Here is a 16,983-nt window from a genome sequence, read left to right as displayed (position 1 = left end):
CCTTGACCATGGCGACAACAAGTCCTCCTGGAGTTGTGCATTTTTTCATTACTTTTGGTCACAATAACTTTGTGCACAGTGGAAATATGCAAACAGCTGCATGCAAGGTGTGTGGCACCAGAATAAATGATGCAATGTCGAATGTCATCAGGCATCTCAAAACGCACACAGACAGGTTGGTCAAATGTGAAAGAGACATTAAACTTAGCATATATCATCACAGGTAACAAGCTAACCATCGCAAAGTGTTGTGCCAATGCTGGTAACAGGCAGATTGCATCTTTGTAGTTGGCCATATGATGTGACAGACGTAGGTTAATATTTCACCAGGTCCGAGGGCTAGAGGGATGTGCTAAGTAGCAGAAGATTAGACTATACGATGTCCTAAGTTGGAGACCCAATGTAAGTTCTGGATGTAAACAAAATTAAGCTAGCTCCATTAAAGCATATGTGATATTTTTCCTGTCACAAGTTCACATCCACTCTTGGCTGCCCACATTTTATTTAAGAAAAAAAAAACATGATAGAAACAGTAGTATTAGTTTAGAGCTATATCCCCCCCAGAACACTACACATACAGTAAGTCAGTTTTATCATGCAGATTTTATAACACTTTTACCAAAATGTTGAAAAATACAAGTATGCAATTGTGTTCACTTTCAATACAGATGTTTTCCACTCACTTTGAACACTGAAAAATGTAATGCATGATGAGGTTGGGCTTTACAGCCAGTTAGTAACACAGACGAACATCATGTATCCTTTGAGCACATACCAAAATGTTGAAAAATGCAGTTATGAAATTGAAACAGAGTTCTTAATTTGCGTTTCTTCAGATTGCATTGCAGTAGACCCCATAAATTATCCTACAACTGATTTTGATATTGTACTGTATGGATGGTAGCTACAGGACATTCATAAGATTTAACAATACAGTGTTAGGGATAGATCAGATGGCCAGAGACTTGAGACTTGACTTGGACTTGCCCCTCAGAGACTTGAGACTTGACTTGGACTTCCAAAAAATGACTTGTGAACATCTCTGCCCTCCAGTAGCTGAGAGGGTCAATTTTTCAGTAGCGCCAAGATCGAAAAGTGGCCAAAGGTATGTCGATTGCTGCTCAGCGGCATAAACCAACTGCTCAGTGGCATATACCGATCCCTACACTCTTATACCGATCCTCGGAGTGGTGGCCAAAGGTATGTCGATTGCTGCTCAGCGGCATAAACCACCTGCTCAGCAGCATATACCGATCCCTACACTCTTATACTGTTCCTTGGAGTAGTATGCCGCTGATATTCCACCGACACATGACGGTATGTGCCGCTAGAGACTGTTATGCTTCTGAAAGACTGTTGGATGGGTACCGCCCCCTGATGGATATGCAAATATAATGCCACTGGGCTGGTTTTACGACAAGTACTGCCGTAAATGTATACATTTTTGTAGTCTTTTTTGACAATGCTAACTTAACACATTGCCGTAAATAAAGGAACGTAGGCTATGTATTTCTTTTGGATGTTATGTTGGTGGCATGTAGGCATATAGACAGTAATTACACGTGGGATTCTTGCGATATGATAGCAAAGTAATATGTCTAAATTTGTGCCTATAAACTACTTAAAGCTAATGAAAGAAATAGCCTTAGCTAACATGGCTACTGTTAGCCCAGCCACCGTAGCCAGTCTGACCAATCAATAGCAGAAACTTTGAGCCAACCAACTAAACAATACTTACTGACAGGTTTCCTTTATTAGGAGAACACAATAATACATTACTTGATATAAAATCTACTTCGCCGAACATTAACCATTGTGGCATATTATGTATCATGTTCACTGTACATTGAGATATTTTCTAACTATTGTCAATCAATGTGTGTGTGTCCGTCCAACATGTTTTCAGAAGCATAACAGTCTCTAGCGGCACATACCGTCATGTGTCGGTGGAATATCAGCGGCATAACAGCGGCATACCACTCCGAGGAACGGTATAAGAGTCTAGGGATCGGTATACCGCTGAGCAGCAATAGACATACCGTTGGCCACCACTCCGAGGATCGGTATACCAGTCTAGGGATTGGTATATGCTGCTGAGCAGCAATCAACATACCTGTGTGGGGGATTCATTTCAAATTAATTGGAAAGGAATTTTAACAAACAAAAGAACTAGACCAGGGAAGGCAACTTTATTTCTATGGACATTTTATACATTAGGACAATGCAATGTGCTTTACAGGGTAACACTATACAGCAAAGGCAAACTAGCAAAGGGGAGTTTTAGCGGTGTGAGGTGTAAAGATTAACACCTTGGCTTTAGCTTACACATTAACCCACCCAACGCTGGCCTGGAAGCATGCTCATTCATTTATTATTTTGCTAACAAAAATTTGCAAGAAAAACTGACTTCCAACAAGGCTATACCAACATGCAAATTTGCTACAAGCTGACATAGACTGCCCAGTAAGACTGAGCCAACGATAACAAATTAATATGCTTGGTTAACACTGGGACTTAAAGTTAGCTAACTTACTGAAGCATGAATAGCAGGGTGGTGCAACTTCTCGTGTCTCTTTAGGTGAGCTGTAGCTACCGCGAGTCTCTCTATTTCCCTTCTCTACAGTGCACTGTTTTCCCTTCTGCCAAATTATATATAACGTGTCCATAGAACATTTTTAACCAGACTGTTTTTGAGACCATCATGTCACTGTCATTAACTTACGATCGGTTCAGGACATCATCACCTGAATTCTGTATGTCAGTCAATTACAGCAATGCATAGTTAATATTTTGACAGACAGTCTAGACTATTGGGGGAATATATCGTGCATTTTTTAATTAGTCTGAATTGTCATCAACCGTGACACATACATTTTGTCATTGTTTTTATTCTCAAAGATTTATTTTAGCTACAGTATGTCTCATTTTAGTTATGGATGAAAGTTCTTGACAAACATTTTTTGTCATAGTTTTTGTTAACTGAATTAACACTGCTAGTTTGTGGCAATATAACTATAGGCCTGCATACCTACACCATTGATAGGTACTTTATTTCCTGCATAAGGCCTGTGTGACAAATTGGGAAACCACAGGATTAAATTAAAATTACATTGCTTTAAAGAAATGAAGACATGGTTTTACTACCGAATTTTTCATTGAATGTAGGACAGTAAGTAGCCAACTAGTGTAAAATAATGCTCTGTGTTGGTTTTCCTCCTGTTTCCTCAAATCTTTGGGAGTCAACAGTTGCCACTGATTTCCGTTCTCATTTTCTTTCAACTTTCATCAACATTTACTGTTCTTCATTCTGCATTTACCAATTTAGGCGGGGCTGCTGATGTTTAATTCCACAATGTATTGATGATGCAAGAATGAGAGGGTCACATTCTGTATATAATTTGTCTTACTCTTTGCTCTCTCTCTCTCCTTTTGTGGAAAACTAACAACATGACTCATGCCTTATTTCCATTGCTGTACTCTGTCTGTGTCCTCATGATAATTTATAACACAATTACTAGCATCACCTCTGCACCACAATTTGCAGACAAAGTGTGCATGCTTCGAAACAGCTTTCATCCAGGATTTGTTGCCCAGGGTGACTATGTTATTGGCGGGATCTTCCCCATTCACTCTAAACAGGACATGCCAGACCTAAACAGCACCTACAGACGACCACCAGTGAAGTGCAATAGGTGAGTTTAATACATGTGGATATACAGCGATACTTGTATGAGGGCTTAAAACTCACTTGCACTTTGAGTTAGGAGATTTAAAGTTAAGAAATGTCCAGGGAGAGATACACAGACACACATCGTGGTGCTTTATTTTAGCATTTGTGATTCCCTAATAATTTGAAAACAATGTTCCTGAACTTTCCTGGAAAGAACTATGTAATTTGGTACTATATTTAGGGAACAGTAATAGGGTTAAACAAGCAACTGCTACTTGTTCTTACAATAAGTAGTTGCTTGTGTATTTAAAAATTGCTCAAGGGCAATGCCCAGGAAGTGAACTGGCACTTCTCCAATTACCAGTCCACACCCCGAACTGTGATCAATGCTGGACTTGAACCACTCAGCCTTTTCTTCCCAGGTCAAGTCCAAGTGAACTGAGCTATGACTGCCTCAAACTACATTTATTTTTTGTTTAGCTTTTACTTGCTGTGTTCATGTGTATGTGCATCTGTGTTTGGTTGGCTACAGCTTTGATCCCACAGCTTTCCGGTATGCTCAAACTATGAGGCTGGCAGTGGAGGAAATAAACCAGAGTACTGAGCTATTGCCCAATTACACTCTTGGGTACAAAATCTTTGATTCATGTGCACATCCACTGACCGGCCAGAGGGCTGCTCTGGCTGTGCTGAATGGAGTGAGTGAGGACGACTCTCCCATGTGCAGCGGTGCATCTCCTCTCCTCGCTGTGATTGGGGAATCTGGTTCTTCTCAATCCATCGTGCTGTCGAGAATCCTGCAGCCATTCAGAATTCCGATGGTAATGATGACTCTTTTCCTCTGTATTCTATACTATTTTATTGTACTCACTCTATGGTATTCTCTTTTTCCTTTTCTACACAGATCAGTTACTTTTCTTCGTGTGCATGTCTCTCTGACAGAAGAAAATTTCCTACCTTCTTCAGAGTAATCCCTAATGATGACTATCAGGTGAGAGTTGAGCTTCAGATTTAATGGGTACTGCACTGATCATTCAGTGCTGTACCAGCAAAAAGACATTTGGAAAATGTCAATGCTGTGTGGTGTTATTCAGTGAAAATCTTGTACCTCCTCAATTCAAATTTAATCAACAAAAAAATGAAAAACAAATGACACCAGTGAATTATTTTATCCAAACAAATGTTTTTTGAGGTGTGAGTTGACACTCATTTTTGTTGACCACAGGTGAAGGCCATTGCTCAGCTGCTGATACGCTTCAACTGGACTTGGGTAGGGCTGGTGCGAGGGGACCGCGAATATGGGCGCTTCGCTGCTCAAGGTTTACTCAGAGAATTACAGGGTACTAAAGTGTGTGTAGCATACCAAGTAATTATTCCCCTGCTCTACAATCGCAAGAGGATATTGGAGATTATTCAGGTAAATACAAAGATACACTGAACTCAATTTTAAACAATTAGAGAGTTTTCATTTCACCTCAGTGCCCTTTTATAGTATGTACTGATTACAGTTCAATGTCATTACAGGTCTACTTTGTAAAAAGGGTTGGGTTTGGGTTCCCCAATTCATCAAATACTGACACTTTGGATTGGAGGTTGGGTCCGCAGCCGCCCCAAAGTGTCAGTATGTGATTTTTTCTTTAATTCTGTCATAGAATTAGACAGTCCAGATTCATGGGGAGTATGGCTATTGTTGTCACTAATGACACTACGTGTCAGCTGCTTTGGAAATCCTATGGACTTTTAAGTTTCAAATATGCAGATATTTGTCCATTATATATCTGTGAGCTTTTTTATTTATTGCTCTTTCCTCCTCCATCATCTGCCTCTCTGTAAAGGTGATGCGTGTCTCTTCAGCAAAAGTGGTGGTGTCATTTTTATCAGTGGGGGAGATGACACCTTTCTTGAGAGATTACATGATACAGAACATCACTGGAATCCAGTGGGTGGCTAGTGAGTCTTGGATCACAGCTTCTGTCTATTCAGGGAGCGAGTATTACCCTTACATGGGGGGTACCATTGGGTTTGGCATCAGGAAAGGTCATATATCCAGACTCATTGACTACCTGCAGACAGTAAACCCTCAGATGTATCCCAATAATCTCCTGGTTAAAGAGCTGTGGGAGGCTCTATATGGTTGCAGTCCTTCTCTGTCCTCAGGCTCCCGGTTGCCTCCCTGCTCAGGGCAGGAATCCCTGTTGGAGCAGCATTCAGGCTACATGACTACATCCAGCCCTAGAGTTGCGTATAATGTCTATAAGGCTGTATATGCGATTGCTCATTCCCTCCACAACCTTCTTCTCTGTCAACCAGGCAGTGGGCCCTTCCAAAACAACTCATGTGCTCCAAGCAACAACATACAACCCTGGCAGGTAGGGTCCAGTATTCAAACTTTTACAGTATTACATTAAAAATCTTGTTTGAAGTATTTTAGAGTAACTCGTGTTATCTTTTGGTTTTCAAGCTCCAATACTACCTACAGGAAGTGACATTTAACATTGCTGGGGAGGAGGTGAACTTTGATCTGAAAGGAGACTCCATACCCTATTATGATATCATAAACTGGCAGAGAGGCACAGGCGGGAACATTGAGTTTGTCAATGTGGGGTTGTTCGATGGAACCAATCCTGCTGGAGAGGAGCTGGTGATCCAGGAGGACAGGATAATATGGGAAGGCCATCAGAGTGAGGCAAGCTGCTCACACTGTGTTTTAACATTCATTTGTTGGAGATGGAGAACGATAGGTGAATAGCCCAGCTGACTGTATATTAGTACAGGTACCACTCAAGGTACCACCAAGAGTGGCCCACCTTCCTTAAAATAGAGGGGGCAGTAAGTCTGTGGGGGTTCTAACCTAACTTGTTATAAAATACACACACACAAAATTGAGGGAAAGATCAGCTTAAAGTTTTGCATAATTAAGGGCATGAGCAACAGCTAGCCGCTAGTTAGTTGTCAGCAACCAGGCTTTGAGTGGCTTAAATCAGCTCCACTATGTTTCACCTTTTTATGTAAGCAGAGTCAGCACTGCCAATATGGCAACAATGGAAAATAATAATTTAGTGTTTTCATCTGGCATTCATTATGGTGGATTTTTCAAAAATAAGAGCATTAGTAATGTTTTGTTTCAATGATGCATGAAAATGAAACATTTCATTTTTACTACAACCATACGACTATCTCAGTTTTTTTTTTTTTTTTTCAAGCAATCATGCAATTGACTAATTATTTCTGCACATCCACTGCAGATCTGAACGAAATTATCTGCTCTCTAGGTGCCAGTGTCTGTCTGCAGTGCCAGCTGTCATCCAGGGTCCCGGAAGGCTGTCCGTCGTGGGGAGCCTGTTTGCTGCTTTGACTGTGTACCATGTGACAATGGCAAAATAAGCAATCAGACAGGTGAGCTTAAAAAGATTTTTTCTTATGTTATACTAAGGTAATATTTCAATACTGAATATGTATAGCTATTCTTGTTTCTTTTATTTCAACCCTCTTGCCTTTAGATTCAATAGAGTGCACATTTTGTCCCGAGGACTTCTGGTCTAACCAAGACAGAACAGCCTGCATCCCCAAGAAGGTAGAGTTCTTGGCCTATGATTCCTTGGGTATAACCCTGACAGTGACCTCTGTGGTTGGTGCCTGCCTTACTATAGCTGTCTTTGCTGTCTTTTTTTACCATAAAAACACAGCAGTTGTTCGTGTGAATAACTCTGAACTCAGCTTCTTCATCTTGTTTGCATTGACTCTGTGTTTCCTGTGTTCCCTGGTGTTCGTTGGAGAGCCAACATCTTGGTCCTGCATGCTGCGCCACACTGCCTTTAGCATCACATTTTCACTTTGCCTCTCCTGCATCCTGGGGAAGACTCTGGTAGTGTTGGCTGCTTTCACTGCCACCAGGCCAGGGGACAATGTCATGAAGTGGCTGGGGCCCAAGCAGCAGAGAGTCATCATCTTCAGTTGCACTCAGGTTCAGGTGGTTACCTGTGCTGCCTGGCTAATTGATGCCCCCCCCTTTCCATCCCGAAATACACAATATGAACGCTCGAAGATCATACTGGAATGTAGCGTGGGCTCTAGTCTCGCATTCTGGTGTGTTCTTGGATACATTGGTCTACAGGCCTGTCTGTGCTTTGTTCTAGCTTTTCTGGCCCGTAAGTTGCCAGGCAACTTCAATGAAGCCAAGTTTATCACTTTTAGCATGCTTATCTTCTGTGCTGTGTGGCTGGCATTCATTCCTGCTTATATCAGCTCCCCTGGAAATTATGCAGATGCAGTGGAGTCATTTGCCATTCTGGCTTCCAGCTTTGGCTTGTTGTTTTGTCTGTTTTCTCCAAAGTGTTACATTATTTTACTGAAGCCAGAAAAGAATACAAAACAGCACCTAATGGCAAAAGAAAGTAAGTAATATGCCATTAGTTAACCTTTTTGAAAATATTTGAGTCTCTATATAATGTTACATTTTCTTTAAAAATAGTCTTGATGAATTATGATTTATTTCATATTTTGTATTGAGTGGATGTTGATGTTTAACACAACTGATAATACAGCATTGCAACTAAAATACTGTGTACACAGAATTAAATAATCGTTACAACAAGAAGTTTGTCACTTTAATGCATATTCTGAGAAATTGATTTATGAATTCACATTGCTGGCCGTGAGGCTCAGTTTAAAAAAAACAAAAACACAAACCTTCAGTTGATCTTCTACCCTGTTACACATGTGAGTTTAGTTTTGGATTGATCCACATTCAGTGGGTCTAGAATTGTATGATACTGTAGATACAAATAAATAATTAATTATTGTTTACCATCCAAAATGACTGGTTGTCATGTAGGAGTAATGTGGGAATGTATTGTAACATGGTCAGGCTCTTTTTCTGAAGAAACTAAGGATAACTGATAAAAGATATTTTGACTTTATGGCTTGTTAAGAACCCCCCAAAAAATGAATATATAAACCTTGCCTTTGATTATTATCTGGGGATGAAATGCTGAGGAAGAGAGGAACATGAAGCATGTCACAAGTACTAGTGTAAAAAAAAAAAAAAGAAAACTGTTGAAATATAGAGATGACCCTGACTGCCCCTCCTGGGTTAGGAATTGATGTTTTCTCCAAATGTTGGGGAGAATGACACTCCAGGATTGGGATGTCACAGCGATGTGTGAAGAACAGCCAAGTGGAAAGGAGACCAGAATAGTACCCTTACGGACCCCTTTCTCTTCAACATCAGGAGGATTATGTTCCTCAACCAGAGCCCAGAGCAGGTTCTAGTTCAGGTTCTAGACTAGACTAGACAATGTGCCTGTAAGTGCCATCCAAGTAGCTGAGAAGGTCAAGCTTTCAAACATGGGAGAATTAGGGATGTGGTAAAAACATTGGAAAACAAAAGAACTACATGGGGTTGCTTTACAGGGTAATACAATACAGCAAAGGCAAACTAGCAAAGGGGAGATTTAGCAGTCAGAGGTGTAAAGATTAAAACCTTGGCATTGGACATGAACAGGCAACAAAGGCTTTAGCTTACACATTAACCCAGCCAACCTTGGCCTGGAAGTATGCTCATTCATTGATAATTTTGCTAAAAACTTTTAGCAGGAAAAACTGACTTCCAACAAGGCTAGGCCTACATCCAAACTTGCCACAGGCTGACATAGACGACTGCCCAGCTAATATTAGCAAATTAATATGCTTAGTTAACACTGGGACTTAAAGTTAGCTAACTTACTGTGGCATGAATAGCAGGGTGGTACAACTTCTCATGTCTCTTTAGGTTAGTTGTAGCTACCGGGAGTCTCTCTATCTCCCTTCACTACGGTTTACTGTTTCCTTTCTGCCAAATTATAAATTATAAAAAAATGGTGTCCATAGAACATTTTTAACCAAACCTGTATTTGTGGCCATCATGTTGCTGTCATTAACTTGCGATTGATTTAGGACATCGTCACCTGGATTATTTATGTCAATCAATTACAGGGATGCGTAGTTAATATTTTGACAGACTGACTCGATGCACTATCAGGGGAATATATCATGCATTTTTTAATGTACCATAATCTAATTTGTCACCAACCATGACACATACATTTTGTTATTGTTTTTATTATCAAAGATGTATCTTTTAGCTACAGTACGTGTCATTTTAGTTATAGATAAAAGCTGTTGACAAATATTTTTTGACATAGTTTTTGTTCACAAAATTAACACTGTTTGTGGCAATATAACCATAGGCCTGCATATCTACACCATTGATAGATACTCCATTTCCTGCATGAGGCCTGTATGACAAATTGGGAAACAACAGGATTGAATAAAATTACATTGCTTTAAAGAAATGACAACATGGTTTTGCTGCTTAATTTTTATTGAATGTAAGACAGTAATTAGCCAACTAGTGTAAAATAATGCTCTGTGTTGGTTTACCTCCTGTTTCCTCAAATCTTTGGGAGTCAACAGTTGCCACTGATTTCCATTCTCATTTTTTTTCAACTTTCATCAACATTTACTATTCTTCATTCTGCATTTACCAATTTAGGCGGGGCTGCTGATGTTTAATTCCACAATGTATTGATGATGCAAGAATGAGAGGGTCACATTCTGTATATAATTTGTCTTACTCTTTGCTCTCTCTCTCTCCTTTTGTGGATAACTAACAACATGACACATACCTTATTTCCATTGTTGTACTCTTTGTGTGTCCTCATGATAACTTATAACACAATTACTAGCATCACCTCTGCACCGCAATCTGCAGAAAAAATGTGCATGCTACAAAACAGCTTTCATCCAGGATTTGTTGCCCAGGGTGACTATGTTATTGGCGGGATCTTCCCCATTCACTCTAAACAGGAGATGCCAGACCTAAACAGCACCTACAGACGACCACCAGTGAAGTGCAATAGGTGAGTTTAATACATGTGGACTGTAAATTATAGTGGGAGAATTTAATTCACTTGTCGCAGTTAAACGGTGTCTGATTGTTGAGAACAAACATGTTGAAACTATTTATGAATGGATTATGTTATTTTGCATGTTTTATATCTACCAGATTTTAGAATACAGCGATAATTTTATGAGGGCTTAAACTCACTTGCACTTTGAGTGAGGAGATTTAAAGTTAAGAAATGTCCAGGGAGAGATACAGAGACACACATGGTAGTGCTTTATTTTAGCACTTGTGATTCCCTAATAATTTGAAAACATTTTTTTTTTTACTTTCCTGGAAAGAACTGTGTAATTTGGTACTATATTTGGGGAACAGTAATAGGATTAAACAAGCAACTGCTACTTGTTCTTAGAATAAGTAGTTGCTTGTGTATTTAAAAATGTATTTTCCCTAAAATGTGTTCGAAATTACATTAGGCTTTCAAGACAAATGCTTGAAAATTATGAGGAAAGTATTTGATTGTCATTGTTTAAAAGTTAGAGACATGTGAAATAAAGGTATACCAGACATTTCTTTGTTTCTTTTTAGGAAAAAAAAAATGATGAGAAAATATGGATGAAGCTAAATGGACATAAAGAAAACAAACAAGCAAACAAACAAACAAACAAACAACAAAAAAACAACAACAGCACAGCTACTTTATTACAATATGAATGCAAAGATTCAATTCAAGCTAACCTCAACTCAAAACATCATCTCTGCCTTTGGAGGAAGACTATGAGTCCCAAAGGGGATTCACATTTTTCACTTCATTATAGAGTTTACACACAGAAAGATCCGAAATACAGACATGAGCACTCAGGACCTATACATATGCAACTGAGAGGGAAAATATGCGGCAGCTGTCACATAACAACACTCCCTTAGCATGTAAGGGTTTGGTGCCTTGCTCAAAGGCAATGCCCAGGAAGTGAACTGGTATTTACCAATTACCAGTCCACATCCCAATTACAAGTCCACATCCCGAACTGTGATCAATGCTGGACTTGAACCACTCAGCCTTTTCTTCCCAGGTCAAGTCCAAGTGAACTGAGCTATGACTGCCCCAAACTAAATTTATTTTTTGTTTTGCTTTTACTTGCTGTGTTCATGTGTATGTGCATCTGTGTTTGGTTGGCTACAGCTTTGATCCCAGAGCTTTCCGGTATGCTCAAACTATGAGGCTGGCAGTGGAGGAAATAAACCAGAGTACTGAGCTATTGCCCAATTACACTCTTGGGTACAAAATCTTTGATTCATGTGCACATCCACTGACCGGCCAGAGGGCTGCTCTGGCTGTGCTTAATGGAGTGAGTGAGGACGACTCTCCCATGTGCAGCGGTGCCTCTACTCTCCTCGCTGTGATTGGGGAATCTGGTTCTTCTCAATCCATCGTGCTGTCGAGAATCCTGCAGCCATTCAGAATTCCGATGGTAATGATGACTCTTTTCCTCTGTATTCTATACTATTTTATTGTACTCTATGGTATTCTCTTTTTCCTTTTCTACACAGATCAGTTACTTTTCTTCGTGTGCATGTCTCTCTGACAGAAGAAAATTTCCTACCTTCTTCAGAGTAGTCCCTAATGATGACTATCAGGTAAGAGTTGAGCTTCAGATTTAAATGAGTACTGCACTGATCATTCAGTGCTGTACCAGCAAAAAGACGTTTGGAAAATGTCAATGCTGTGTGGTGTTATTCAGCGAAAATCTTTTACCTCCTCAATTCAAATTAAATCAACAAAAACAATGAAAAACAAATTACACCAGTGAATATTTTTATCCAAACAAATGTTTTTGAGGTGTGAGTTGACACTCATTGTTGTTGACCACAGGTGAAGGCCATTGCTCAGTTCCTGATACGCTTCAACTGGACTTGGGTAGGGCTGGTGCGAGGAGACCGCGAATATGGGCGCTTCGCTGCTCAAGGTTTACTCAGAGAATTACAGGGTACTAAAGTGTGTGTAGCATACCAAGTAATTATTCCCCTGCTCTACAATCGCAAGAGGATATTGGAGATCATTCAGGTGAATACAAAGATGCACTGAACTCAATTTTAAACAATTAGAGAGTTTTCATTTCACCTCAGTGCCCTTTTACAGTCAGTACCAATTACAGTTCAATGCAATTACAGGTCTACTTTGTAAAAAGGGTTGGGTTTGGGTTCCCCAATTCATCAAATACTGACACTTATGGATTGTAGGTTGGGTTCGCAGCCGCCCCAAAGTGTCAGTATGCGATGAGTTGGGAATGAGATTCAAAGATCAACTTGACCTTTAAAGAACCTTTGTGTGGATTTTTTCTTTAATTCTGTCATAGAATTAGGCAATCCAGAGTCATGGGGGGAGCTGTATTGTTGTCAATAATGACACTACATGTCAACTGTTTTGGAAATCCTATGGACTTTTAAGTTTAGAATATGCAATTATTTGTCCATTATATATCTGTGAGTTGTCGTCAATCTCAGTTTTTTAAAACCTGTTTTATGTATTGCTCTTTTCTCCTCCATCATCTGCCTCTCTGTAAAGGTGATGCGTATCTCTTCAGCAAAAGTGGTGGTGTCATTTTTATCAGTGGGGGAGATGACACCTTTCTTGAGAGATTACATGATGCAGAACATCACTGGAATCCAGTGGGTGGCTAGTGAGTCTTGGATCACAGCTTCTGTCTATTCAGGGAGCGAGTATTACCCTTACATGGGGGGCACCATTGGTTTTGGCATCAGGAAAGGTCATATATCCAGACTCAGTGACTACCTGCAGACAGTAAACCCTCAGATGTATCCCAATAATCTCCTGGTTAAAGAGCTGTGGGGGGCTCTATATGGTTGCAGTCCTTCTCTGTCCTCAGGCTCCCGGTTGCCTCCCTGCTCAGGGCAGGAATCCCTGTTGGAGCAGCATTCAGGCTACATGAATACATCCAGCCCTAGAGTTGCATATAATGTCTATAAGGCTGTATATGCAATTGCTCATTCCCTCCACAACCTTCTTCTCTGTCAACCAGGCAGTGGGCCTTTCCAAAACAACTCATGTGCTTCAAGCAAGAACATACAACCCTGGCAGGTAGGGTCCAGTATTCAAATTTTTACAGTATTACATAAAAAATCTTGTTTGAAGTATTTTAGAGTAACTTGTGTTACCTTTTGGTTTTCAAGCTCCAATACTACCTACAGGAAGTGACATTTAACATTGCTGGGGAGGAGGTGAACTTTGATCTGAAAGGAGACTCCATACCCTATTATGATATCATAAACTGGCAGAGAGGCACAGGCGGGAACATCGAGTTTGTCAGTGTGGGGTTGTTCGATGGAACCAAGCCTGCCGGAGAGGAGCTGGTGATCCAGGAGGACAGGATAATATGGGCAGGCCATCAGAGTGAGGCAAGCTGCTCACACTGTGTTTTAACATTCATGTGGTGGAGATGGAGAACAATAGGATGGCCCACCTTCCTTAAAATAGAGGGGGCAGTTAGTCTGTGGGGGTTCTAACCTAACTTGTTATAAAATACACACACACACACAAAGGGATAGAAAGATTGAGGGAAAGATCAGCTTAAAGTTTTGCATAATAGCCGCTAGCCGCTAGTTAATTGCCAGCAACCAGGCTTTGAGTGGCTCAAATCATCTCCACTATGTTTCATCTATTTAGTTAAGCAGAGTCAGCACTGTCAATATGGCAACGATGGAAAATGATAATTTAGTGTTTTCCACTGGCATTCACTATGGTGGATTTTTCAAAAATAAGAGCATTAGTAATGTTTTGTTTCAATGATGCATGAAAATGAAACATTTCATTTTTACTACAACCATACAACGACTATCTCAGTTTTTTTTTTTTTTTTTTTTTTTTTTTCAAGTAATCATGCAATTGAATAATTATTTCTGCATATCCACTGCAGTGCTGAAAGAAATTATCTGCTCTCTAGGTGCCAGTGTATGTCTGCAGTGCCAGCTGTCTTCCAGGGTCCCGGAAGGCTGTCCGTCGTGGGGAGCCTGTTTGCTGCTTTGACTGTGTACCATGTGACAGTGGCAAAATAAGCAATCAGACAGGTGAGCTTAAAAAGATTTGTTCTTATGTTATACTAAGTATAGTACTATGTATAGCTATTTTTGTTTCTTTTATTTCAACCCTCTTGCCTTTAGATTCAATAGAGTGCACATTCTGTCCCGAGGACTTCTGGTCTAACCAAGACAGAACAGCCTGCATCCCCAAGAAGGTAGAGTTCTTGACCTATGATTCCTTGGGTATAACCCTGACAGTGACCTCTGTGGTTGGTGCCTGCCTCACTATAGCTGTCTTTGCCGTCTTTTTTTACCATAAAAACACAGCAGTTGTTCGTGTGAATAACTCTGAACTCAGCTTCTTTATCCTTCTATCGCTGACTCTTTGTTTCCTGTGTTCCTTGGTGTTCGTTGGAGAGCCAACATCTTGGTCCTGCATGCTGCGCCACACTGCCTTTAGCATCACATTTTCACTTTGCCTCTCCTGCATCCTGGGAAAGACTCTGGTAGTGTTGGCTGCTTTCACTGCCACCAGGCCAGGGGACAACATCATGAAGTGGCTGGGGCCCAAGCAGCAGAGGGTCATCATCTTCAGTTGCACTCAGGTTCAGGTGGTTACCTGTGCTGCCTGGCTAATTGATGCCCCCCCCTTTCCATCCCGAAATACACAATATGAACGCTCAAAGATCATATTGGAGTGTAGCGTGGGCTCTAGCATCGCATTCTGGTGTGTTCTGGGATACATTGGTCTACAGGCCTGTCTGTGCTTTGTTCTAGCTTTTCTGGCCCGTAAGTTGCCAGGCAACTTCAATGAAGCCAAGTTTATCACTTTTAGCATGCTTATCTTCTGTGCTGTGTGGCTGGCATTCATCCCTGCTTATATCAGCTCCCCTGGAAATTATGCAGATGCAGTGGAGTCATTTGCCATTCTGGCTTCCAGCTTTGGCTTGTTGTTCTGCCTGTTTTCTCCAAAGTGTTACATTATTTTACTGAAGCCAGAAAAGAATACAAAACAGCACCTAATGGCAAAAGAAAGTAAGTAATATGCCATTAGTTAACCTTTTTGAAAATATTTGAGTCTCAATATAATGTTACATTTTCTTTAATGTCTTGATGAATTATGATTTATTTCATATTTTTTATTGAGTGGATCTTGATGTTTAACACAACTGATAATACAGCATGGCAACTAAAATACTGTGTACACAGAATTAAATAATCATTACAACAAGAAGTTTGTCACTGTAATGCATATTCTGAGGAAACTGATTCAAGAATTTACTTTGCCGGCCATGAGGCTCAGTTTTTAAAAAAAACAAAAACCTTTAGTTGATCTTCTACCTTGTTACACATGTGAGCTTTAGTTTTGGATTGATCCACATTCAGTGGGTCTAGAATTGTATGATACTGTATACAAATTTGTACTGTATACAAATAAATAAGAGTTAATTATTGTTTACTGTCCAAAATGACTGGTTGTCATGTAGGAGTAATGTGGGTATGTATTGTAACATGGTCAGGCTCTTTTCCTGACAGAACTAAGGATAACTGATAAAAGATAATTTGGTTTTATGGCTTGTTGAGAACCCCTCCAAAAAATGAATATATAAACTTTGCCTTTGATTATTATCTGGGGATGAAATACTGAGGAAGAGAGGAATATGGAGCATGTCAATAAAACAAAAAAAAAGGTAACTGTTGAAATATAGAGATGACCCTGACTGCCCCCTAATGGGTTAGAAATGGAGGTTTCCTCCAAATGTTGGGGAGAATGACACTCCAGGATTCGGGTTGTCACAGCGATGTGTGAACAACAGCGCCAAGTGGATTGGTGTGAAGTGAAAAGAAGAGGGGACCCAGAATAGTACCCTTACGGACCCTGGTAGTGAGGCTACAAGGTTCAGTCACAGATTCTAAATGAGTTACCCTGTAAATGGGATCCTTGAGGTAGGATGTGAACAGGGACAGTGCAGAGACTGAGCCTATCCCAATTTTTGAGGGTGGAGAGTATTGTCTGTTTTTTTACTGTGTCAAATATTGCTGAAAGTTCCAATAGGAGGATGGCATTGACTTACATCTGTGACAGCAAGGAGGGCGGTCTCAGTTGAGTGGCCTACCTTGAAACCAGACCAATTGGCGTCAAGAAGCTTATTTTGGTGGGGATATGCAGAAAATTGAGTGCAGACAGTTTCCTAAAGTGTTTTAGGAAGAATAAGAAGATGAGAGACCTATATGAAATTCTTTACATCAGGGTGAGTTTATTTCAAAGAGGGTTAACTCTAGCTGCTTTTAAAGCACTAGGAAAACAACCAGTTGTCAAAGATGTTGATCGAGTAAGGAAGGAGGAAAGCGTCAGGAGGGCAGATGGTTTGAAGATCCTTTGCTGAAGATT

The 16,983-nt window shown here is 40.3% G+C and overlaps 2 protein-coding genes across 2 annotated transcripts; both read left to right on the top strand.

Moving 5' to 3' along the window:
- The first annotated feature begins 1,938 nt into the window (after positions 1 to 1,938).
- LOC141019434 (extracellular calcium-sensing receptor-like) lies at positions 1,939 to 8,072 on the top strand. Its single transcript, XM_073494353.1, has 10 exons — positions 1,939 to 2,063; positions 3,519 to 3,692; positions 4,203 to 4,491; positions 4,575 to 4,661; positions 4,896 to 5,087; positions 5,506 to 5,752; positions 5,828 to 6,039; positions 6,132 to 6,342; positions 6,950 to 7,066; positions 7,171 to 8,072. The coding sequence occupies exons 1-10, from the start codon at positions 1,939 to 1,941 to the stop codon at positions 8,070 to 8,072; spliced, it is 2,556 nt and encodes an 851-aa protein (XP_073350454.1).
- A 2,354-nt stretch (positions 8,073 to 10,426) lies between these two features.
- On the top strand, positions 10,427 to 15,634 carry LOC141019426 (extracellular calcium-sensing receptor-like). The gene is made up of 9 exons (XM_073494341.1): positions 10,427 to 10,569; positions 11,737 to 12,025; positions 12,105 to 12,191; positions 12,427 to 12,618; positions 13,120 to 13,366; positions 13,442 to 13,653; positions 13,746 to 13,956; positions 14,523 to 14,639; positions 14,733 to 15,634. The coding sequence occupies exons 1-9, from the start codon at positions 10,427 to 10,429 to the stop codon at positions 15,632 to 15,634; spliced, it is 2,400 nt and encodes a 799-aa protein (XP_073350442.1).
- The last annotated feature ends 1,349 nt before the right edge of the window (positions 15,635 to 16,983 follow it).

The sequence above is a fragment of the Pagrus major genome, chromosome 2 (genome assembly GCF_040436345.1).
Source record: "Pagrus major chromosome 2, Pma_NU_1.0".
NCBI lineage: Eukaryota > Metazoa > Chordata > Actinopteri > Spariformes > Sparidae > Pagrus > Pagrus major.
The sequence above is the reverse complement of the archived record's forward strand: the minus strand, read 5'-3'. Positions and strand labels throughout refer to the sequence as shown.